Source organism: Stegostoma tigrinum, chromosome 23 (genome assembly GCF_030684315.1).
Source record: "Stegostoma tigrinum isolate sSteTig4 chromosome 23, sSteTig4.hap1, whole genome shotgun sequence".
In the NCBI taxonomy this organism is placed as follows: domain Eukaryota; kingdom Metazoa; phylum Chordata; class Chondrichthyes; order Orectolobiformes; family Stegostomatidae; genus Stegostoma; species Stegostoma tigrinum.
Genome location: NC_081376.1, coordinates 2,154,880 through 2,181,279, shown reverse-complemented (window position 1 = coordinate 2,181,279; position 26,400 = coordinate 2,154,880). Strand labels below are relative to the sequence as shown.

Genomic DNA, 26,400 nt, shown 5'->3' with positions numbered 1-26,400 from the left:
ACAGGAAAAATGGTTCCGGTGCTCCCTCTCTATCTCCATTAGAAAGCAGCGTTACGCCAATGAGCCATCCAGTGTTGCAGATGTGAAATTCAGAGGCAGCGGTGAGGGATGTCTGTTCGGTGGATCTCTGTCTCGACAGGCACGAAAGTGTGCACTATCGCTGTCCTTTCAGCACCAGCCCTGAACTCCACACTGTGGGAGCAGCGGCGGACGGCTGCAAGCGTCAGGCACTGAAAATGATTCCTCGAAGCTTGCAGGAGAGTTGACTGCACCTTCTGCTCTAACCGTGCTGCTGTGGACGAGCGGAATTTGCCTCTCCAACAATGCTGAAGAGAATGAACTCCTCACTCGGCAGCCCCTACTCTAGCTTGCCTTTGGTTGGACATTTCACAGGACACAACGTTTCTCTGCACTTCCCGGACACTTCCATGTATGATGACCTGGGGGATATTCTGTTAACTATCCGGGAGCCTCCCACTATCGCCCTGACGGTGATGTACACCATTTCTTTCGCCGTTGGTTTGGTTGGGAACATAATGTCGATCAAGGTGCTGACCAACAAACGGAATAACAGGATGTCTGGGGTCAGTGCCACTCGCAGTTTGCTCATCAACTTGGCAGTCTGTGACCTGATGGTGGTCTGTGTGTGTATGCCCACCACCCTGGGCTACCAGATCTACAAAGCATGGATTTATGGTGACTTCATGTGCAGGGCAGCTCCTTTCACCCAGGCTGTGTCAGTGTCAGCCAGTGTCCTCAGCATCACTGTTATCAGTGTTCACAGGTACTATAACGTCCACGACCCCTTCAATGCCAGGTCATTCTTTACCTGGAGAAAAATCTTTTGGACTATTTTCGTGGTGTGGTTATTGTCATCTGGAATCTGCCTGCCTCTTATTTTTACAAACAAGTTGGAGGTGATTGACCCTACTTTTGGCGTTCCTTTCTGCAGTGAGGTCTGGTCCCAAGTCAGGCTGAAGCAAGCCTACAACTTCCTCCTGTTCTGTGCTCTCTACGGTTTGCCCGTGCTGTTTAATTTAGTGATCTGCTTTCTCACATGGCACAGGCTGTGGAGCACATCTAGTCTCTTCAAAGACTGTGACTCCAGGACCCAATCCCTTCCAGCCTCAAGGTTGAAAATTCGCAAAAAGATTGCCAAAATGGTGGTGGCTTTGGTGATTCTATTTGCCATTTCATGGTTACCTGTCTATGTGGTGGATATCTGGCTAGATTTCAACACTGAAGATGTTTCGCGAAGTGATGACACATCTTCAGAGTGGATCATGCATTTTAGACCATTTGCTCAATGGCTTGGTCTCACCAATTCTTCCCTCAATCCAATCTGTTATTGCTTTGTTGGAGACCTGTACAGGTCAGCAAAGGAAATGAAGAACAAATACAGACGGACACTAGTTTCTCTCTTTAACTATTCCTTGTCTGAAGGTTCCACAAGATCATCCATACCCAAAATTCTTTCCTACAAAGATTCTTGTCAGAAATCAACAAAGGAATTCAATTTCATCGAGTCGAAGGAAGAGAAATGTAAGGATTTTTGTTCCCCTTCTGGGATTTGTGAAACATCATTGACTACGTGCCACCCTGTTCCAAAGCCTATTCTTGTAACTGGTGAAGAGAAGACGAGAAACAACAAAAACCCTATATAGTACTTGCAGAAGCTTGTTACAGTTGAGTTCACACTTTGTCACTGATTAATCCATCATTATCATTTCCAGTCCCTGAAACCAACCAAGGTGAGAATTTAAGGCTTCATTTAGTATGCTGTCAGCCACTAATAAGGATTATATCAAGCCAAAGATTGTGACTTGTGTAAATTCATCATTCACATCTTGGTCAGCCCAAGATCTTCCATAATTAAAAGTGTAAATTCCTTACCTGTATATACCTTATCATATACATTATTTTTCCTGCTGAATTTCTGGTCCATGTTTGTTTAAGTGCTGACATTCCGCCAGTCCCTTTCCTAACTGGTGATTATTCCCATATCAATTTAGAAAATGGGTATTGGTGCGTTATCCAATCAGTGGAACAATGCAATCAAGCCCAATATGATGTTTGCCTAACATACACATTTACTGTCATGACAGACTGCGGATAAGCCATGAGTGGGCAGAATACCTGATACTTTCTTTCTCCCCATCCCTCCAATATGCCAACTGCAACTACTTTCATCAAAGTGAGTCCAGTATCTTGTGGCCTTCACTTAATGTCGCAAGTATATATTTTTAATAAATATCAGATTAAGATCTCAACAACATAGCATGTCAAATAAATATTAACACGCAGTTAAATCCATTATGATTTTTATCTTGTTATCTTCATTAACAACGTTCATGTTTAACCTTATTTGAAACTGAACGCTTTCTGATGTATCACTTGCCTGAATGATCTGAGAGCGTTTGCTGAGAACAGAGTTTTAGTTGCTGTCAATTTGCTAAGTATCCTCTCAAAAAATATTATAACCCATGGTCTATTTTATTTGACCCCTCCTCTTCTGGAGGTTTTTACTGGGATTTGTCACACGCTGATCAATATACCTGGGCGTATGTGTGTGGAACTGGATGGTGTTGGTTTAGAAAGACTGGGATCCATTAAATAATCCAAAGTCTAATTTCCTTCAAACTCCATGTAAATTTCAGCAGTTGGAATTGAAAAGTCTTCAGGAGTTGGGGAATCTTGGATGAATTTTCCAGCTGTTACATCGAAATACTCAGACATTCCTTGCTTCTACTTCCACTGTGGATGACACTAGCTAATTCAATACCAAATGTGAATTCAGCGGGCACCTTCAGGCCTAATGCCTCTACCTATTGAAAATATCCCATTAGAGAATGAAGAGAGGGTCATATTTCTGTCTTCAGAATCTCAGTGGTAATTTGGCAGAACAGATTAACCCTAGATCTTGGAGAACATATATGATTCTCAATGGGTGGTAATACTACACTGGCAAATTATACTGTGTGGAGGTGAATATCAAAATTACACCTGACCCCCACCCCAGGTGTACACTAGTTAGGTAATTAGGCATGTCACACTTTAGATGAGCTATGGTGATCATTGACTGTTTTAATGTTAGTCCTCCACAGCAGAAGTAGATCCACACCAGGAACATAGTATATGATATGCATATACACAAAGTGTATGACACATATATACACATTGTTCAAAAAACATTTGTGTATGACACATAGTATATGATAAATATATGCAGTGAGCAGAGAATTGCACAAAATAATGAAAATTCTGAAATAATCAAGATAACATATAAAGAAGCATAGCGACTCAGTGGTCAGCACTGCTACCTCTCAGCTCTGGGGACCTAGGTTCAATACCACCCTTGGGTGACTGTGTATGTGCGGAGTTTGCACATTCTCCATGCATCCGCATGGGCTTCCTCCAGGTGCTCCGGTTTCCTTCCGCAGTCCAAACATGTGTACGTTACCTGGATTGGCTGTTCTAAATTGCAGATGTGTAGGCTATGTGTGCTAGCCATGAGAAATGCAGGGTTACAGAGATGGGGTATATCTGGGTGGGGTGCTCTTCAGAGGGTTGGTTTGGACTCGAGGAGCTGAGTGGCCTGCTTCCACACTTTAGGGAATCTATGAAAATCGTATAAGTACAACGAAGTGAAAGGGAAGTAAAGAGTTAAATACTGCAAAAAGATAAAGCCACATACACTAGGTAGTGCACACACACACACACACACACACACACACACACACACACACACACACACACACACACACACACACACACACACACACACACACACACACACACACACACACTCTGATAACAAGGTATCGCGCTGGATGAACACAACAGGCCAAACAGCATCATAGGAGCAGAAAAGCTGATGTTTCAAGCCTAGACCCTTCTTCAGAAAAAAAAAGAAGGGTCTAGGCCTGAAATGTCAGCCTTCCTGCTCCTCTGATGCTGCTTGGCCAGCCACGTTCATCCAGCTCTGCACCTTGTTATCTCAGATTCTGCAGCATCTGCAGTTCCTACTATTCCTAGAGAAATATATGCACTGGATAGAGATTGACACACCTCTGGAATATAGAGGGAGATACACACACAGTCCATTGTATAATGAGAGATCATTTATGTTCATGAGAAGCTTGTTTGGTGATACTACCGAAAGAACCAAGTATAGCCGTTACCTTTAACTTTACGCTAGTTTTGAAAAGAAGATATTAAATGGTTTCTTAACCACTCTCAACTAACTTTGATGCTTTTGTTGATCCTACTTCTCTGACTTGTCCTGACAGGAGTCTCCCATACCTACCCTAACATGAATACAGGCTAACAAAATGTGCAGCTGGATGAACACAGCAGGCCAAGCAGCATCTCAGGAGCACAAAAGCTGACGTTTCGGGCCCGAAACGTCAGCTTTTGTGCTCCTGAGATGCTGCTTGGCCTGCTGTGTTCATCCAGCTCCACACTTTGTTATCTTGGATTCTCCAGCATCTGCAGTTCCATTATCATGAATACAGGCTATTTGATTTTCAGGATAATATTTCAACCCTACAGATCTGAAAGAAAATTGATGAACAGCAGTTTCTTGAGAATATTTATAATATCTAACAAATGGTTGCAATGGCAGTAAAAGAATTTCATATGAAGACTAAATGAACAAAACTATCATTTTGCATTTTCCTGAGCCTAGTCAGTGTTTCATGAATAAGTGTGATAGGAAAGAAAGCAATCACGATAATAAATGACTTTGTCAGCTCAGCAATAAACCTAATGTGGACTGAGCTCCCCTTGAGGACACTTTTAGTTTGATATGTCTTGGTCAATGCTCCAATCTTAAAATCAAATGAGTGATAAATTTGGACAGTTGTTGAGCAATCTGCAATTGAATTGTACAACTATGCTGATACAATGTTCAGCGTTGATGCAAGATTCCACAAGACAAAGTAAAAATACAGCTCCTCGTACAAATGGGAAAGCTAGCCTCTGGAAGTTGTGACGTTTTTAAGTGATCCGAGATTCTGCTTCTTCTATTTCTGTAGAAAGGAAATTCATTCTTTTCACAGCCATCTGGGGAAGCAGATTCAACTAGAGCAATGGTACCCTGATTTGAAAACTTCTCCATTATCAAGAAAACCAGCCTGCCCGAAAAGTAGGAACATAATTGCAGTTGTAGCTGCTTGGCTTAGCTGTTAGCCTATGAGAATGTTGTACAAAGCATTGTTGTTGCACAACAGTAATTAAACACAGATCCAGCAACTAAAACTAATCAGCTCATTTAATTTTAATAACAGATACACACAAGTCAGTGACATAATTTTCATTTATAACTGAACTCCATTTCACAAAATGTGGTGTTTTATTAATTTCATCGCACAAATAATGATGTGACATTATCAACAGTACGCAGTAAAATTCACCGATTTAGAACAATGCAGTTTCAAAGTTCAGACAGCCACTCCGTTCAACCTTTGGTATTATATAAGCCGTACCTACAATTTCTTCTCCATTATTTGGAAGCTCTGCTGGAGGTGTCATGTCATATATAAAACCAAAAGAAGTTTATTTTGTTCAAATATTTCTGCTTAAATTAAAAATCAGTAAATTTAATCCCAAGGAAACAAATTGCAAAGTCATTATTTTGCTATCTTTGATCAGGCCTGATATAGTGTAGATGGAGACACAGATACAATGAGACACAGGGATACACGCTTATCTGACACAGTAAACTGAACACTTTTTCACTGCCAGATTGGCCTGGTTAAACAGAAACACCATAAATGTTGATTGTATTTCAACTCATTGTCAACCACAATTCAGCATTGAATGGCCGGGTGAATATTAATGTATCCACATACCCATTGATAAAATACAGTGCCAGCCCTTTGTCAGATGTGTAATCATATCACTGATTGTATTTGCAAGATTATAAGTGCTGTCGTATTTAACAGCAGTTCAATGGCATAGCCTCAATCTAAACATTGGTGGTTTAAATGAATTAACAGAAATATTGCTATCTCCCAATAATTTATCCCTTAAAAGTCCTTCAAATTATGTGAAGGAAAGTTCATGGATACTGCAGATATCTGTGATTTTGCGAATTTGTATAACTGTGGTGAAACTAATTCCATAGCAGAGTTAGTTAGGTGGTGCTAAATTTTGAGAAATAAGGGTGCACAATGTAAGCAGTGAAAATGATGGACAAAATCATCCTGGTTCCATTTTCAAGCTGCCACTGTGGGACTAGGAGGAAATTTTGAAATTAGAATGATGCACCAAGAAATGGATGACCCCTGTGCCATTTCCTCACCCAAAATACCCCCACCCCCAAACCCATTCTGTAGAGGGGTTTCTCCCCCAATGGGCAGGCACCTGTACCTATAAGTCTTTGTGAAAAATGGAAACATTACAAAGACCCGTTCCAAGGGCTGATGCCTCTGACTAGATCAGAAGAATCATGCACTTGATTGCAGGGTGTGTGTTTTTTCCTGGTTGGAGGTCACTGTCTTAGGATATGGGGTAGACCATTGAGGACTGAGGCAAGGAAATATTTCTTGACTCAAAGGATGGTGAACCTGTGGAGTTGTCCACCACAGAGGGCTGTGGAGGCCAAAACACTCAACATATTCAAGAAACCAACAAATGCATTTTTAGATTTTAAAGGCATCAAGGGTTTTTGGGAGAAAACAAGATTTTGAAATTGAGAGAGAGACGGTCAGCTATGATTATATTGAATGGTGGACTAGGGCTGAAGGCTCACTCTTGGTTTAGTTTCTATGGTTCTACAAACCTTCCTTGATGGGCCTTCTAACTGACCTCCTCTGGAATGATCTCACAGCAAAGATGCTGCTATCAGCTGTGGGATTGAGATATGGAATTTGTCCAACTCAATAAAGGGTCATCTGTGTGTGTATTTTTATAGCATCATATCCTAGACTCTGAGGTGACTGGGCCATGACCGAGTTTGGGAGTGACCTGATTGAGCTGGGATTGTTGCGTATTCCATTTCTGGCATTTGCAAATTGGCTGATCTCACCTTGTCGTGATTGGCCATGGCTGTAGGCTTGGGAAAGATCAGCAAGTTTCATTTATTTAGCACTTTTGTCATTGAAAATATCCCAATGTACTTTATAAGAGGGTTATCAATTTAAAAAAAATCTGGGTTTGTGGGTTTCGATCAGTGTTTTGTAACTTTGGCGAAAATATATTTGTAGCCTCTGGGAAATGGAAAGGTAGACCACATAGTGCTCCTTGCCTGTGTTCACATATAGCCAATGGGAGAAGGTCTCGGAGCGTGACTGTGGGTTTGTATTCCAGCAACAGCTGACACTCCAGCTTCAGATAGGGGTTATTCATAAGCGGGACATAATTCAAACCCCACTTCATCAATTCCTAGGTTACAGTCCATGGCACAGACAGTCCCTTTAGGTGAAAATAATTTCAGCTGATATCTATTGTGCATCTATAGTTGGTGATGAAACAACTGAGGCTCGACATCACATGTGACTGGGTATTTTTGCACTTAGATTAGGGAGGGGAGTGATGTGTATTGCCTACAACTACCAAGCTGCTTTAAAGTGAAGTAGGCATCAAAATTGTTTTTAAAAAAGATGCAAATATTTACTAAAGTAGATATGTCTAATTTAATTTTACTTAAACTTCTGGAATGAAAACTGTTGCAATAAAAAAAACCATTGTCAGCTTGAACAAATAAATCATTTTACGATGTTTGTCTATGTTATCCAGCAGTATGTTAAAAAATGGTACTATCAAAGATATTAGCTACTAATGCTGGTTTGGATTTCTAAATGAAACTCAAGACAGATTTGTAATGGACTCTATCTATGATGCAGCAGCAACAGTACAAACACTATCTGCACTAATATCGTCATCTAGTGCCCTAGGTTTTCCCAAAGTCTGTCAAATAGAGAATAGTTCAAACACTACCTTTACTTACAAATGTTAGTTTCTTAACTGGGTTAAACTTTGGATGGCTGTTGTTTTTAAAGATATATCAATGTTTGTTTAAATTACATTAAATATTGTTTTTCAGTAGAATATATACACACTGATACCTACCTGGAATCAGAGAATCATTCAATCAGTGATAATTGTAATTCACTGTTCTAATGGATAAAAGTAGTTAACTCATGGGTACCATTGGTGCTATTAGCTACAAAGGTCTTGAGTGAAAAGATAGGAATAACACGAATGTTTTTATACCACAAGCAATGTTTGAAACTCCAGCAATTATTCTGGAATCTTGTTTATCCTGTGTGCTGTGCCATGTACATAGCTGTCTTGTTTACTGACTGACATTGCTAATTTTTCAGATTTAGGGATTAGTGTTAAAAATACAATGAACACTTTTCCTCTGCATCTGAATCTTAAAACTCAAAATGGTCAGACGTAAGAAATAGTAAATAAATTACAGTGTGATTATTGAAGTATGGTTTGTTTCTGTTACAAATTTAAAACATTTCTTTCTCTCACCATTTCCAAATATTGTGTGTGCCTGTATTGATGGGTAATGTAAACTCCTTGCACAGCTTATATACACAAAATATTGGTGTCATGCACAGCACTTGTTATGGCTCACATCTCGTCTGTTAAGACTTTGTTTCATGTTCGCTCAGAGTGCTCAACCAATATCATTGATACCTGGGTAATATTCTACACTTTCAATTTGAAAAAGTCATTTGACTTCCTGTTGGTTCCCATCAGATTTGTACAGATGGAGCCAGTCATTGTCAGAAAGATTTATTGTTATGTACCACTCAATGTCTGTAACGGCTGTGAAAATAAAGTGCCTGTGTTAAACTTGAAGTCCATTATTCCTTTCAGTTATTAAATAAATATAATATGTCATAATTGTACAAACACAGATACATACATCAATTCAATTCCAGAAATAAATGTAATATTTTGTATGTATATTTGTTCATACAAACACATAAATTAAAAGGAAAATAGGCAATTCAGCTGCTTGAACCTGTTCTACCAAGCAATTTGATCATGGCAGTCCTGAGTACTCCATATTTCCACCCACTCTTGCTTCAAGCCTTCACTTATCAAAAATCTATTTGCTTCTGATATGAGGCAACATGCCAGACTTGTGTAAATAAGGACAGAGGACAACAATGTGAACAGCTCTGTCTTTCCAATTCAGACCAGGGATTGCTCCCTGAGCCAGGTTCACACTGAGGAAGAAATTAAATATTAAATACTTTGTGATGGAGTTGATAAATAACCAACTTACATGAACTCTATCTCACAACTGAAGTAGCGAGTGAAATCCTGCTTGTGCACAGGGTTGTTTATTAGCCACATTATACAGAAACTGCCTCATGTGGCTGGAAAGTCCATTTTGATAGCAGCTAGCCAGTGACATCAGGAAGAGAATAGAGGAAGGAGATAGAATCCAGATATAAAGCAGTAGTCCCTTAGAAAAATTTGCTTTCCATGAATAAACTAATGTTTATTAAAGCAACAGCAAAGCTTCTATCACTTGCACCTTAACCGAGATATTCCTGGGAAGATAACACACACACAGACGCAACCAATCCATTGCTCATGTTAAATGCAATTCACAGGCACCATAAACATCTAGATTGTCAATTCCTCCTTCCCTCCCAGAAGTAAATGGAAAGCCATCTCTGATAAACCATATCTGATTGCATATAAAAGCAGGGAAGCCTTCCCAATATGTTGTCTTTCTATGTCCCCAGATTTAAGACATACATCAGGCTATGTCCTTCTGTAGCTCTAATGCTCTATTCCATACTTTGCAACTGTTTAAAAGGATGATTTGGGGGCTCCTGCTTATACAAGACAAACTCACATTTCCCTGCAGTCCTTGGTATAACATGTTCTTTGACCATCATGTTGAAGTGGAGAACAAGAATAAGATAAAGTGTATGTTTTGTCTTTTTGCTGGTCTGTGTATTTTGTACAAGACTATGTATTATCACCAAAATTATTCAGTATGTATAGGGAATAAATATTCAAAAATTACACACAGTCAGTCAGAACAGATACTCTGAAATGTCATAAAACAATTAGATATGTAGAATGTGGAATTTAATATGAACACCAAAAGACAAAAAGGAGCAAAAATTGAATTGAAGGATGTCATTCAGGAACATAGTAGTGAGTTTGCCTCTTTAGGCCAAATAATGTGACACTGAAGTTAGCAGAAGGTTACAGATAGTCAGAAATAAATCTGTGATGATAAAGGATTTGTTAACAAGAAAAATGCTCATGCTTTTACCAAAGAGAAAACTCAAAAGATCTACATTCTGTCCACTTTCCTGAATGCTTCAGAAAGCTGGCAGTAAGCTGAGTAGCTAATGTTATTCCTTTGTTCAAGAAGGGAAATAGGGACAATCCAGGAAACTATAGACTGGTGAGTCTTACATCAGCAGTTGGAAATTTACTAGACAGAATTCTTCAGGATGGTATTTACACACATTTCGAAAAACATGGCCGAATTGGGGACAGTCAGAATGGCTTTGTGTAGGGCAGGTCATGTCTTACAAAATTGATTGAATTTTTCGAGGAGGCGATGAAGGTGATCGATGAGGGTAGAGCAGGGGATATTGTTTACACGGATTTTACGAAGGTTTTTGACAAGGTTCCCCATGGAAGGCTCATCCAGAAGATTGAGACGCATGGGCTTCAGGGTGACTTGGCCATGTGGATTTGGTGTTGGCTTGCACATAGAAGGCAGAGAGTAGTGGTGGAAAGATGTTCTTCGGGCTGGAGGTCCATGACTAATGGTGTTCCGCAGGGATCTGTACTGCAACCTCTGCTGTTGTGATATAAATATAAATGACTTAGATGAAAATGTAGATGGACAATAACTGAGACCTTCATTGCATGAATAAATATTCTTTAAAGTAGACAGAAATCCAGGCAGTTTGTCATGTTTGGACGTGCCACTGTATGACATTAATGTCACACCTACAACATTAACCAGCAGCTTATACCACAAGCTCACTGTATGCACTTCAATCAAATGGCCATGTCTAAAAGTCTAGAGGGAGGAGTTTCTTAGTGTAAACAAGTGGAGCTGTGGTCAGTTACGGGGTACCGGGCCATGGTCAGCCCTGTAGGTTCCAATCTAGGTATTAGCAGTAAATCAGATGAGGAGCTACACAGAACCTTGTCAGTCAGAGATAATGGGAACTGCAGATGCTGGAGATTCCAAGATAATAAAATGTGAGGCTGGATGAACACAGCAGGCCAAGCAGCATCTCAGGAGCACAAAAGCTGACGTTTCGGGCCTAGACCCTTCATCAGAGAGGGGGATGGGGGGAGGGAACTGGAATAAATAGGGAGAGAGGGGGAGGCGGACCGAAGATGGAGAGTAAAGAAGATAGGTGGAGAAGGTGTGGGTGGGGAGGTAGGGAGGGGATAGGTCAGTCCAGGGAAGACGGACAGGTCAAGGAGGTGGGATGAGGTTAGTAGGTAGCTGGGGGTGCGGCTTGGGGTGGGAGGAAGGGATGGGTGAGAGGAAGAACCGGTTAGGGAGGCAGAGACAGGTTGGACTGGTTTTGGGATGCAGTGGGTGGGGGGGAAGAGCTGGGCTGGTTGTGTGGTGCAGTGGGGGGAGGGGATGAACTGGGCTGGTTTAGGGATGCAGTGGGGGAAGGGGAGATTTTGAAACTGGTGAAGTCCACATTGATACCATATGGCTGCAGGGTTCCCAGGCGGAATATGAGTTGCTGTTCCTGCAACCTTCGGGTGGCATCATTGTGGCAGTGCAGGAGGCCCATGATGGACATGTCATCAAGAGAATGGGAGGGGGAGTGGAAATGGTTTGCGACTGGGAGGTGCAGTTGTTTGTTGCGAACTGAGCGGAGGTGTTCTGCAAAGCGGTCCCCAAGCCTCCGCTTGGTTTCCCCAATGTAGAGAAAGCCGCACCGGGTACAGTGGATGCAGTATACCACATTGGCAGATGTGCAGGTGAACCTCTGCTTAATGTGGAATGTCATCTTGGGGCCTGGGATGGGGGTGAGGGAGGAGGTGTGGGGACAAGTGTAGCATTTCCTGCGGTTGCAGGGGAAGGTGCCGGGTGTGGTGGGGTTGGAGGGCAGTGTGGAGCGAACAAGGGAGTCATCTGTCAGGCAAAATCAGAGTTTTTACAGGGCACAAGGAAGCCATTCAGCCTGTCATGTCTCTACTGGTTCTATTATCTTGCACCAGTCTCCTGTCTTTTCTATTCCAATTTCAATTTCTATTCCATTTCTATTCCAATAGCCACCCAACTACGCACTTGAATTCCACATTTGAACCTGTCCCCACCACACTGGTGAGTCATGGTCAGTCCTGGGGATCTGTTCGCTCTACGTCAAGGGTGGTGATGGGGTTATCATGGGCGTCTAAATGTGTTCATGCTGGAAACACACTGTTTATTACCAAATGTAAACACAGCTTTTTGGTTAATTCTTTCTTCATTTTTTCCTGCTGTTTAATACATGTTAATGTTACAAACTGTTGAAAGCCTTCACAATATCTAATGTTCCTACATTCAAACATGACATGACATTACACTCCGAAGAGAGCAACACTCCATCAGACAGGGCACTAACATCACGTGGCACGCAGGAATAGTTGCCTATTGAGTTTCATCTTATTGCTGCAGCTAAAATGACAATCAATCAGAGAGGGGATGATGTGACATGAAAGTATGTTTACAAAGGTAAGATTCCATTAACAAAAAAGTGTGCCACCTCTGTGCCCTCAGAGGATCTTCTTTTTCCTTTGCAACCTACTACATCTCCGTGCAGTGCCAGGGTTCAGGGATGGGATGGAGGGAGCCTCTGGTGGAGCCTTTTAGCCTTGAAGTTTCAGGTGCATGACCCCAAGGACAGTTGTGGAGAAGAGGGTTCAGACATGCTGAGAGTGCCCAGTAAAAATGCAGATTTACCCTCTTCACTTTGAGATTCTGAATGGCTGGAGGTCCCTGACAGAGAAGAGGTGGAGAGTATCCTTGAGCTTCTGGAGAGGAGAATTCCAGGGGACTGAATGTCAGTCCTCCTCTGTCTGAGTGTCTTCTGACGCTTAGTGAGTCAGGAGCAACTGGAATGATGTCAAGGTTTTTCCCTCCCATTGCGCATCATCATTGATGCTGAGCACCAGTAGCTAAAGTGATGGAGTACAGCTCTGTGTCTCTGGCAGTCACTGAGCATTCTGTTGAATCTGGCTTACCATAGGCAGCTGCTCTCCGAGACGGACGGACTCTCACAAACTGGGACTGACATGGTGCTGATATGGCTCGTGGACTCCTCCAACCATGTGACCAATTACCCTGAGTGTCTCACACAAACTCATTGCCTCTCCAGTGTCTGTTTCTATTAATGGGGTCCCCTCCCAACTGGAGTGGAACTGATGCCTGGTCTCTGGCATTGATCTGAGTGCCAGCAATCTGGAGCATTTCTTCCTTGACCAGCTGTGGGGATGTGGCAGTGAGGTGCTCACCTGCACCCAGTAAATGTACCCACTGGGTATCTGGCGTAGTGGAGGGTGGAGAAGCCAGCTGTTTAAGTAAGCAGCCTCTATCCTTTCCCAGCAATGATTCCTTTTTGTAAGGAGGGTGGACTGATTGATGGTGGGCACTCCACCTCCCATCCTGACTCTCTATGCATTATTATGGGCTATTGTCTCCTGCACTGGCTCAAAGTGAGCTATTAAAAGATGCCGAAAGAGCTGCTAGCAGAGTTGCTGGTGGCAGTGGGTGACCTGAGTGAGTGTACAGGAGGTGTGGAAGGCAGGAAAGGTGGGTAGTGAGGGTTGGGGAGTTAGGTGAGTGTGAGTGATGGATGATGCTGTAGGTAATTGTGAGAGTGCAGGACCATGATCCGTGGTGAAGATGGGTGAAGTGACAGATAGAGTGTGAGGGAGCAGGGAGAGGAAGCCTGTGTTTGTGTGTGTGTATGTCCCTATTTTAGTTCAAAACTGTCCCTGCTTTGCCTAGCAATGTCGTCTTTGGTCTGAATCAAAGTGGTGATTGATGGGAAATGTTCATCCTGGAGTTCAGTTACTAATGGTGTACCACAAGGATCTGTTTTGGGGCCACTGCTGTTTGTCAGTTTTATAAATGATCTGGATGAGGGCCTAAAGGATGGGTTCTTAAATTTGCGGGTGACACTAAAGTCGGTAGAATTGTGAATAGTGCGGAAGGACGTTGCAGGTTACAGAGGGACATAAATAGCTGCAGAGCTGGGCTGAGAGGTGGCAAATGGAGTTGAGTGTAGAAAAGTGTGAGGTGATTCACTTTGGAAGGAGTAACAGGAATACAGAGTACTGGGCTAATGGTAAGATTCTTGGTAGTGTGGATGACCAGAGAGATCTTGGTGTCCATGTGCATAGATCCCTGAAGGTTGCCACCCAGGTTGATAGGATTGTTAAGAAAGCATACAGTGTTTAGGTTTTGTTGGTAGAGGGATTGAGTTTCACAGCCATGAGGTCATGCTGCAGCTGTATAAAATTCTGGTGCGGTTGCATTTGGAGTATTGCGCACAGTTCTGGTTGCCACATTATACAAAGGATGTGGAAACATTGGAAAGATGCAGAGGACATTTACCAGGATGTTGCCTGGTACGGAGGGAAAGTCTTATGAGGAAAGGCTGAGGGACTTGAGGCTGTTTTCGTTAGAGAGAATAAGGTTAAAAGGCAACTTAATAGAGACACACAAGATGATCAGAGGATGAGATAGGGTGGACTGTGAGAGACTTTTGCCTCAGATGGTGATGGTTAGCATGAGGGGACATAGCTTTAAATTGAGGGGTGGTATGTATAGGGCAGAAGTCAGAGGTAGGTTCTTTACTCAGAGAGTAGTAAGGGCATGGAATGCCCTGCCTGCAACAGTAGTAGGCTCACCAACTTTAAGGGCATTTAAATGGTCATTGAATAAACTTATGGATGATAATGGAATAGTGTAGGTTAAATGGGCTTCAGATTGGTGTCACAAGTTGGCGCAACATCGAGGGCCAAAAGGCCTGTACTGCGCTGTAATGTTCTATGTTCTATGAATCCTCTCTTTGTAGATCCATCATCATCATAGAATCCCTACAGTATGGAAACAGGGCCTTTGGCACAACAAGTCCACACCAGTCCCCAGAGCATCCCACCTAGACCCATTCCCCTACAACCCACCTAATCTACACGTCCCCAAACACCACGGGCAATTTAGCATGGCCAATCCACCTAGTCTGCACACCTTCGGACTGTGGGACGAAACTGGAGCAGCCGGAGGAAACCAATGCCGACACAGGCAGAATGCGCAGACTCTGTACAGACAGTCGCCCGAGGATGGCATTCAACTCATGTTCCTGGCGCTAAACCAGTGCTAACCACTGTGCCAACATATTGCTCCATCCTCCTATCACCCAGTTTTGAGCTCATGATCTGACTGTTGGCTGCATTTTAACAAAAGTTCTCATATCAAAAAACAAAGAAATGCCTTCCATGAACAAAAGCATCAAAACTCCCTTGCAGCATAGGCCTGTGCTACAGATGACAAATCAACTGAAGAGATATATGCAATTTTAAGAGCAAGATGCATGCTAAGTAGTGCTGTCCAGAAAAAAAATGTTGGGATTTTGGTCTGTTAAACAGCTGTAAAAAAGCTGCAGCAATCACTCTGAGAGGACAATGTGAGGGGCTGCAGGAAAAGAGGCCTATCCAGGTACTTGGCTGATGCATATCAGAGAGCAGTTGCTGATGAGAACGAATGGACATGTGAGGATGCTCGTAGACTGGTGAGGTTGGAAAAGTAATCCTGGCAGAAGGAGCAGCAATCTTCATCAGGCCTCAGTCTGAACATGGTGCTCAAATTTGGTCTGCTCACATGATGGATGAATTGAGGTTTTGGAATAGGCATATGCTCTCTACAGGCATTAGAGTGGGTGAGAGCCAGCAATGGAATGCTTTTAAATTGATTATATCAATGAACTTTTGGAATATTTTTGTTTTGTTAGACAATTGTGGTGATATGCAAAGATGAATAGTATGTCCAGAACAATCATGAAGCTTACATTTTGGTATAAACCAATCTTGAAAGGATAGTCTTTAATCAGAGATTTAATACAGGAGTGAGCATCAATTCATGGTCAATATTGATGACAGTATAAGGTAGGGGTGGAGGTTAGACAGACATTAGGTTTAGGGTAAAAGTTCAGCACAACATCGTGGGCCGAAAGGCCTATACTGTGCCGTACTGTTCTATGTTCTGTGTTCTAATATTGGGCTTTGTATGCTTTTCTTGAGAAGTATTCATGATTCAGTTGCACATTTTTATCCAAAATGATAACGTTGCTGTCAAGCTGTCCTTTGCACATCCCAAAAGGTTTATCCTCTTCACTTTCTATATCACCACTTTATGCATCATGGCCTTTCCGAGCTTAATCACCATATAATCTCCTCCTTGATCAACTTCTTTATCACAAACAATTTTTGGACTTTACAACAAGAGACAGTTTAGCACCTCGTTAAATGCCATTCCATGGGCCCATACACCTGGCAGTTTGGTACTGGTCAATAGTTGAGAACTCATCTTTTTCTTTATTCATTCAAGGGATGTAGGTGTTACTGGCGGGCCAGCAGATATTGCCCATCTACCCAACTGCTCATTGACTGAGAATCACTACAGTGTGGAAGCAGATCATTTGGCCCAACGAGTCTGCACCAACCCTCCAACAACCACCCCACCCAGACCAACCTTCTCAAGCAAATGGCCAGTGCTGTCCTTGGCGGTGTGGTGCTTCTTAAATTTTGTTACATTTGCACTCGTCCAGGCAAATGAGGGTAAATTTCACACATGACTTATGTGTTGTGGTTGGTGTTACAATCAGGTCCTGAGGAGTAAATAAATTCCTTCCTTTCTGCTCTCAAGCTTGGTATAACAAAGTTTGGACTTTTAGAAAGGTATCTGTTCTAATTCTTGACCATTTATACAACTACGATGATACAAGGCAGGCAGATTTCATGGCAATCAAAATGAAGGGGTTAATTTATTATAAGCCTTACTTAAGCAAAGTATGTAAGACCTATTGAAAAGGTGAAAAAACCCATTGTTATATTCTGCAATAACATATAGACATATCCACTAGCATGCAGGCAAACCATTACCAGGTGAGAAGAGGGTGGAATTTAAAGCAAAAGTTACAGTCCTTACATGAAGGAATTCTACTTTGAAATGTTGGCCTTCAGGCTCTGGTGACACACTGAGCTAGTTCAGTGTTTCTTCTAGATGTGGTTATACAGAACTGATTTCCACGTTTTCAAAGACCTCAATTTGCAGTTGATCTTTTCTTAGGAACAAATGCTTTTTTATAGATTAGGAACATGGCTTTCAAAGGGAGAAAGAGAGAGATGTTTCATTCCTTTACACATTTCTGTTGAGCCTTACGACTTTCAGGCTGGATGTCTTCAGTGGCCTTTTTAAAATATCCTGGGTCATGCTTATTTGCTTTCTCTCAAAGCAAAGTTAATCGGTAAGATTATAAATTAGGTTAATAGCCCATATTTTACACCATCATGACAGATGGTAGGCAGATTTTGGGAGTCAAGAGGTGAATTATTTGTCACTGAAGTCTCAGTTTCTGACTTGCTGTTGTAGTCACAGTGATCCAGTTCAATTGCTGATCAATACTTGCACAAACTCAGTGCTTCTGAAATTGTGGCATTTTTGGAAAAGCTTCATGTCTAAAACCATAAAACCGTTAAGACCATTAGGTATAGGATTAGAATTGGGTCATTCAGCCCGTTGAGTCTTCCCTGCCAAATCGATCATAGCTGATGCATTTCTTGAGCCCATTCTCCTATCTTCTCTCCATAACCTTTGATCCCCTGATCAACCAAGAATGTATCCATCTCTGTCATAAATTCACTCAATGACTTGACCTCCACACCCTCTGTAGCAATGAGTTCCACAGATTTGCCACCCTCTGTTTGAAGAAATTCTACCTCATTCCAGTTCTAAAGGGTCATCCCTTCATTCTAAGGCTTTGCCCTTGGGTTTTAGTCTCTCCTACTAAAGGAAACATCTTCCCCACCATCACTCTGTACAGGCCTCTCAGTTTTCCGTAAGTTTCAATCAGATGCTGCCATTCATCCTTCTAAACTCCATCGAGTACAGGCCCAGAGTCCTAAACGGCTCCTCTTATGTCAAGCCCTTGTTCTCTGATATCCTCCTTTGGGCCACCTCCAAACGAACACATCCTTCAGGGTTTGAGTGAAGATTTGTAGCTCGGGTGCTGGTTGTAGATGTTGGTGTGGTCACCGAGCTGGGAGGTTTGATAAAAGATGTTTCTGCCCTTTCTATTTTTTTAAATTCAATACACACAGACAAGAAAAACCACACTTTCAGCTGTGTCAACACTATTATCATAGGACAAGCCAAACAGAGGACAGCCAGGAAATTCTTGGAAGCTTGACTGCAATCCATGGACTCCATCAACAAATACATTGAATTAGATCCGATATACCAACCATTACAACACACAACCTGAACTGGTACTTACCGGAAACACCAACAAACAGCAAACACCAGACCATGTAAGTTTGAACTGGCACAAGTCAACACCGCTTCACAAGAGTCTCCACAGCACTGAGGATGTCACCTTGCAATGGGACGAAACATCTGCTATCAAACCTCCCAGCTCGGTGAACACACCCACATATGCAACTCATTCTTCCTTATATATGGGGCTCTAAATTGCTCTCAATATTCCAAAAATTAATTCAGAATACCACTACATTAGATGAATGGGCAAAGCTGTGGCAGATGAGTTTTAATCCAAGCAGGTGTGAGATTATCCATTTTTGACCAAGGATGGATGGATCAGGGTATTTTTTAGAAGGTAGAAAATTAAATACAATGGATATCCGATGAGGTTTGGGGGTTCAGGTGCATTGCTATTTAAAATGTCATGAACATGTGCAGAAAGTAGTCAATAAGACTAATAGAATGCTAATGGAGGCCTTCATATCCAAACACCTGGAGTATAGGGATGCAGATGTTATGCTGCCATCACACAAAACCTTAGTTAGACCCTTTAAGTTAGAGCACTGTGAGTAAATCAGCGCACCAGACCGCAGGAAAACCGTTTTAGCCCTGGAGGGAATTCAAACCAATGGTGATACCTGGATTTCAGGGGCTGTGTTATGAGGAAAGATTAGATAAATTTGGCCTTTATTCTCCAAACTTTAGAAGATTAATGGGTAACCTAGTTGAGGACTTTAGGAATACAAACAGGGAAAGACAGAGTAGATAAAAATAAATTATATCCATTGTTTGAAGATTCTAGAACCATCGCCATATTCTAAGAATTAGGGCCAGGCCATTCAGAAGAGATGTTAGAAAGCACTTTCGCACAAAAAGTATAGTGGATGTTTAAAACTGTCTTTATTAAATGGCACTGGGTGTTAATTCAATTGTGAATTTATATTTGAGACAGACAATTGATCTATTAAACAAAAGTGTCAAGGAATATGGACCCAAGGCAGGCAATATGGGATTAGGCCACATATCAGCCATGATCTTATTGAATGGCAATGGAGGCCCAAGAGGCTGAATGGCCTATTCCTGTTCCTATGCTCATGAAACCAGAGCATTAAACAGCCTCAGCAATATGCCCCTACTTTTGCATCCTAGCCTTCTTGAAATGAATGTAAACATTGCATTTGTCTTCCTAACTGCCAACTGAACCTACATGCCTTAAGAGAATCCTGAACTAGGACTCTTAAGTCCCTTTGTGCTTCAGATTTCCAAAGCCTTTTCCCATTGAGAAAACAGTCAATGCCTCTATTCTTCCAGCCAAAGCGCATAATCTCATACTTACCCACATCGTATTCCATCCGCCACTTCTTTGTACATGGTCCTAGCCTGTCCTTCTGCAGCCGCCTCGATTCCTCAACACTACCTGTCCCTCCACCTATCTTTCTATCACCTGCAAACACAGCAGTAATGCCCTTCAATGCCACCAAACCTATAACGTGAATAGTTGTGGTCCCAACACTGATCACTGCCAAAATCCACCAATCACCAGCTGAGATTCTGAAAATACCTATCCCTATGTTCTGTCTTCCACCTGTCAATGAACCCTTTATCCATGCCAGTATACACCTAACATGTACCTTCCCGTGGGAAGTGCACCCAGCTCCAGCTCCTCAAAGACCACGTTAGGGACCAGAGCGGGAGCTGGGTGAACACAGGATCATTCGGGAGGCTGAGGTGATGATAGAAATGAGCTACAGGGACATAGTCACCCCTAAGAACAAAGACAGGTGACAATAAGGAAAGGGAAGGGAAGGAAACAGTCAGTGCAGGGATCCCCTGCAGTCATTCCCCTCAACAGTAGGTACACCATTTTGGATACTGTTGGTGGAGGGGGGTCCTAAGTCACAGGGACCAGGTTTCTGGTACAGGGTCTGGCTCTGTGGTTCAGAACAGAAGGGGGGAGAATAGGAGAACAATTATAGTGGGGGATTCAATAGTTAGAGGCACAGACAGGCAGTTCTGTGAATGCGAACGAGATGAGCGGATGGTATGTTTCCTCCCAGATGCCAGGGTCCGTGACGTCTTCAAACATGTCTTAAAGATCCTTAAGGGGGAGGGGAGCGACCGGCAGCCATGGTACACATTGGTACCAATGACAGAGGTAGGAAATGGACTGAGAATGTGAAAAACGAGTACAGGGAATTAGGTTGGAAGCTTAAGTCCAGACAAACAGGGTAGTTACCTTTGGATTACTATGTGATAACGAGGTAAGAAATAGGGAGAGACCACAGCTAAACACGTGACTACAGGGCTGGTGTAGGAGGGATGGCTTCCATTATGTGGATAATTGGAACACATTCTGGGGAAGGTGGGACCTGTACAGCAAGGATGGGTTGCACCTGAATGGGAAGGGCACAAATATCCTGGGAGGGAGGTTTGCTGGAGCTGTACGGGATGGGTAAAGTTGGTTTGACAGGGGGTGGGGAACCGGATTTATAATTCAAAGGATGAGATATTCAGCCTTCCAACAGACACAACAGGGAGTGAGGTGGTTTATAAAGAAATGTGGTTAATGGAACGTAATTGTAGGCACAGGGATGGCTTGAGGTATATATACTTCAATGCAAGAAGTATCAGAAATAAAGCAGATGAACCTTGAGCATAGGTCAGTACTTGGGACTACGATGTTGTGGCCATTACAGAAACTTGGGTAACTCAGGGAGAGGAATGGCTGTTGGAAGTTCTGGTATTTAGATGCTTTACAAGAAATAGGGAAAGTGGTAAAAGAGGCAGGGAAGTGGCATTGCGAGTCAGGGCTAGTATAGCAGCTTCTGAAAGGCAGTTCAAGAATGATATGTCTACAGAGTAGGTTTGGGTTGAGGTCAGGAACAAGAAGGGAGCAGTCACTTTGTTGGGGTTTTATTTATAGACCCCCTAATAGTTGCAGAGAAGTGGAGGAGCGGATTGGGAGGCAGATACTGGAAAGGTGAAGATGTCACAGGGTTGCAGTGGGTGATTTCACCTTTCCAAATATTGATTGGAAACTCTTTAGTTGTAACAGTTTAGATGGAGCTGATTTTGTCCAGTGTGTTCAGGAAGAATTCCTGACACAGTACGTAGATAGACCAACATGAGGAGATGCCACTTTGGATTTGGCAATGAACCGGGCAGGTGTTCGACCTGTTGGTAGGAGAGCATTTTGGCCGTAGCGATCATAACTCTGTTACTTTTACAATAGTCATGGAAAAGGAAAGGTACATACAGCAGGGTGAGGTTCATAGGGGGAAGAGTAATTATAATTCTGTTAGGCAAGAACTGGGTAACATAAAATGGGAACAGATGCTGTCAGGGAAGAGCGCTATTGAAATGTTGAGATTGTTTAAGGAATGCATACTCCGTACGCTCGATATATTTGTCCCGAGCAGGCAGGGAAGATGTGGGCGAGTGGGGGAGCCTTGGTTCTCAAGTGAGGTCGAATGACTAATTAAGAGGAAGAAGGATGCAAATGTAAGGTTTAGGAAACAAGGATTGGAAAAGGCTTTAGAGGGATACAAGTTAGTCAGGAAGGAGCTGAAGGAGAGCTATAAGGTGGGCATGAGAAAACATTGGCAGAAAGGATCGAGGAAAACCCCAAGGCTTTTTACACATATGTGAGGAATAAGAGAATGACCTGAGAAAGGGTAGGACCAATCAAGGATTGTAGAGCATGGAACATAGACATTACAGCGCAGTACAGGCCCTTCGGCCTTCTATGTTGTGCTGACCTGTGAAACCAATCTGAAGCCCATTTAACCTATGATACTCCTTCATCATCCATATGTTTATCCAATGACCATTTAAATGCCCTTAAAGTTGGCAAATCTACTACTGTTGCAGGCAGGGCATTTCACACCCTTACTACTCTCTGAGTAAAGAACCTACCTCTGCCATCTATCCGCTATCTATCACCCCTCAATTTAAAGCGATGTCCCCTTATGCTAGCCATCACCATCCGAGAAAAAATGCTCTCACTATCCATTCTATCTAACCCTCTGATCATCTTGTATGTCTCTATTAAGTCACCTCTTAACCTTCTTCTCTCTAACAAAAACAGCCTCAAGCCCCTCAGCCTTTCCTCATAAGACCTTCCCTCCATTCCAGGCACCTTTTCCAATGCTTCCACATCCTTCCTATAATGCGGCGATGAGAACTGTGCACAATACTCCAAATGTGGCCGCACCAGAGTTTTGTACAGCTGCAACATGACCTCATGGCTCCAAAACTTAATCCCTCTGCCAATAAAACCTAACACACTGTACGTCTTCTTAATAACCCTATCAACCTGGGTGACAACTTTCAGGGATCTATGCACATGGACACCGAGATCTCTCTGCTCATCCACACTACCAAGAATCGTACTATTAGCCCAGTACTCTGTATTCCTGTTACTCCTTCCAAAGTGAATCACCTCACACTTTTCCACATTAACCTCCATTTGCCACCTCTCAGCTTAGCTCTGCAGCTTATCTTTGTCCCTCTGTAACCTGCAACATCCTTCCGCACCATTCACAGCTCTACCAACTTTGGTGTCATCCACAAATTTACTAAACCATCCTTCTACGCCCTCATCCAGGTTATTTATAAAAATGACAAACAGCAATGGCCCCAGAACAGATCCTTGTGATACGCCACTAATAACTGAAATCCAGGATTAACATTTCCCATCAACCACCACCCTCTGTCTTCTTACAGTTTACTAATTTCTGATCCAAACCACTAAACCACCCTCAATCCCATGCCTCTATATTTTCTGCAATAGCCTACAGTGAGGAACCTTATCAAATGCTTTACTGAAATCCATATACACCACATCAACCACTTTACCCTCACCCACTTGTTTGATCACTTTCTCAAAGAACTCAATAAGGTGTGTGAGGCACGACCTACCCTTCACAAAACCATGTTGACTATCCCTAATCAAATTATTCCTTTCTAGATGATTATAAATCCTAACTCTTATAATCCTTTACAACACTTTACCCACAACCGTTGTAAGGCTCTCTGATCTATAATTATCAGGGTTGTCTCTACTCCCCTTCTTGAACAAGGGGACAACATTTGCTATCCTCCAGTATTCTGGCACTATTCCTGTAGACAACGACGACATACAGATCTAAGTCAAAGACTCTGCAATCTCATCCCGAGCTTCCCAGAGAATCCTAGGGTAAATCCCATTTGGCCCAGGGGACTTATCTATTTTCACACTTTCCAGAATTGCTAACACCTCCTCCTTATGAACCTCAATCCTGTCTTGTCTAATAGCCTGTACCTCAGTATTCTTCTCGACAACATTGTCTTTTTCCTGTGTGAATACTGATGAAAAATATTCATTTAGCGCCTCTTTTTTCTCTTCGGACTTCACGCATTACTTCCCATTACTGTCTTTGACTGGCCCTAACCTTACCTTCGTCATTCTTTTATTCCTCACATACCTATAGAAAGCTTTAGGGTTTTCCTTGATCCAACCTGCCGAAGACTTCTCATGGCCCCTCCTGGCTCTTCTCAGTTCTTTCTTTCGGCTACCTTGTAACTCTCAAGAGCCCCGACTGAGCCTTCACACCTCATCTTTACATAAGCCTCCTTCTTCCTCGTGACAAGAAATTCAACTTCTTTAGTAAACCATGGTTGCCTCACTCGACCACCTCCTCCCTGCATGACAGGTACATGCTTATCAAGGACACACAGTAGCTGTTCCTTGAACGAGATCCACATTTCAATTGTGCCCAGTCCCTGCAGTTTCCTTCCCCATCCTATGCATCCTAAATCTTGCCTAATCACATTCATAATTGCCTTTGCCCCAGCTAAAACTCTTTACTGGCAGTATATACCTATCCCTTTCCATCACTCTAGTAAACACAACCGAATTGTGGTCACTATCACCAAAGTGCTCACCTACTTCCAAATCCACACCTGGCCTGGTTCATTACCCAGTACCATATCCAATGTAGCCTCGCCTCTTGTTGGCCTATCTACATACTGTGTCAGGAAACCCTCCTGCACACATTGGACAAAAACTGACCCATCTGAAGGACTTGAACTATAGCAGTCAATATTTGGAAAGTTAATGTCCCCATAACAACTACCCTGTTACTTTCACTCCGATCCAGAATCATCTTTGCAATCCTTTCCTCTACATCTCTGGAACTTTTCGGAGGCCTATGGAAAACTCCCAATAGGATGACCTCTCCTCTCCTGTTTCTAACCTCAGCCCATACTACCTCAGTAGACAAGTCCTCATCAAACGCCTTTTTTGCCACCTTAACTGTTGTCCTTGACTAACAATGCCACACTCCCCCTCTTTTACCACCTTCCCTGATCTTACTGAAACATCTAAACCCTGGAACCTGCAACAACCATTCCTGTCCCTGCTGTATCCATGTCTCCGAAATGGCCACAACAATGAAAGTCCCAGGTACTAACCCATGCTGCAAGTTCACCCACCTTATTCCGCATGCTCCTGGCATTGAAGTAGACACACTTCAAACCACCTTGCTGCCTGCCGGTATGCTCCTGTGACCTTGAAACCTTATTCATGACCTCATTACTCTCAAACTCCTGTACACTGGAGCTACAATTCATGTTCCCATTCCCCTGCTGAATTAATTTAAACCCTCCCGAAGAGCATTAGCAAATTTCCCCCCAGGATATTGGTACCCCTCTGGTTCAGATGTGGACCATCCTAATTGTAGAGGTCCCACCAACCCCAGAATGAGCCCCAATTATCCAGGTATCTGAATACCTCCCTCCTGCACCATCCTTGTAGCCACATGTTCAACTGCTCTCTCTCCCTATTCCTCGCCTCACTAGCATGTGGCATGGGTAACAAACCAGGGATGACATCTCTTTTCCTACATATGTCGCTGGTACCTATGTGGACCATGACTAGGGGCTACTCCCCCTCCCCCTTAAGGATCCCGAGACATCACGGACCCTGGCACCTGGGAGGTAACACACCAACTGCGAGTCTCTCCCGTTTCCACAGAATCTCCTAGCTGTCTCCCTAACTATGGAATCCCCAATGACTAATGCTCTCCTTCTCTCCCCCCTTCCCTTCTGAGCAACAGGGACAGACTCTGTGCCAGAGACCCTTACCCCATGGCTTACCCCTGGTAAGCCATCCCCTGCAACAGTCTCCAAAATGGCATACTTGTTATTGAGTGGAACGGCCACAGGGGATCCCTGCACTGTCTGCCTGTTCCCTTTCCATCCCCTGACTGTAATCCATCTACCTTTTCCTGTACCTGAGGTGTGACTACCTCCCTGTAACTCTTCTCAATTGCCCCCTCAGCATCCCAAATGATCCGAAGTTCATCTACCTCCAGCTCCATTTCCATACTGCGGTTTCAGAGGAGCTGGAATTGGGTGCACTTCCTGCAGATGAAGTTAGTGGGGACACTAGTGGCGACCCTTACCTCCCACATTCTACAGGAGGAGCATGCAACTCTCCGAACATCCATTCCCACTATTCTGAATTCCCAAACAAACCAATGAAAAAGAAAGAAAAATAAACTGACAACCTTTCCAAATTAGCGCTCAGAATCTTTTTTTTCGGTTAGAGGAGGAGGATGGGTGGGAGGCACAACCTAAGTAGTGCTTCGGGTAAGGCAACCCCCTAAATATATTACCTCACTTAGTCAGCTGTCCTGTGACTGCTCCTGCTCAGTGTGTGCTCCGCCTATTCACGAGGTAAGACTTTTATAGTCCAAAAGCTTGCGTCCCCAGGCTGACAGCATGCTTCCTCCCGGACCTCCACTGCTGAAACAACTGAAAGCAGCTTTCATTAAAGGGAATTTGTACACGGAGCCTAAAGAGTTAGGAGAGGTCCTTAATGAATTCTTTTCTTCAGTATTCACAACTGAGAG

At 42.9% G+C, this 26,400-nt stretch overlaps 1 protein-coding gene across 1 annotated transcript; it reads left to right on the top strand.

The window, feature by feature from the left end:
- Window positions 1-303: 303 nt before the first annotated feature.
- LOC125462571 (QRFP-like peptide receptor) lies at window positions 304-1,850 on the top strand. The gene has a single exon (XM_048552741.1). It carries the CDS (start codon window positions 324-326, stop codon window positions 1,662-1,664), a length of 1,341 nt encoding a protein of 446 aa, XP_048408698.1. The 5' UTR covers window positions 304-323; the 3' UTR covers window positions 1,665-1,850.
- Window positions 1,851-26,400: the final 24,550 nt, after the last annotated feature.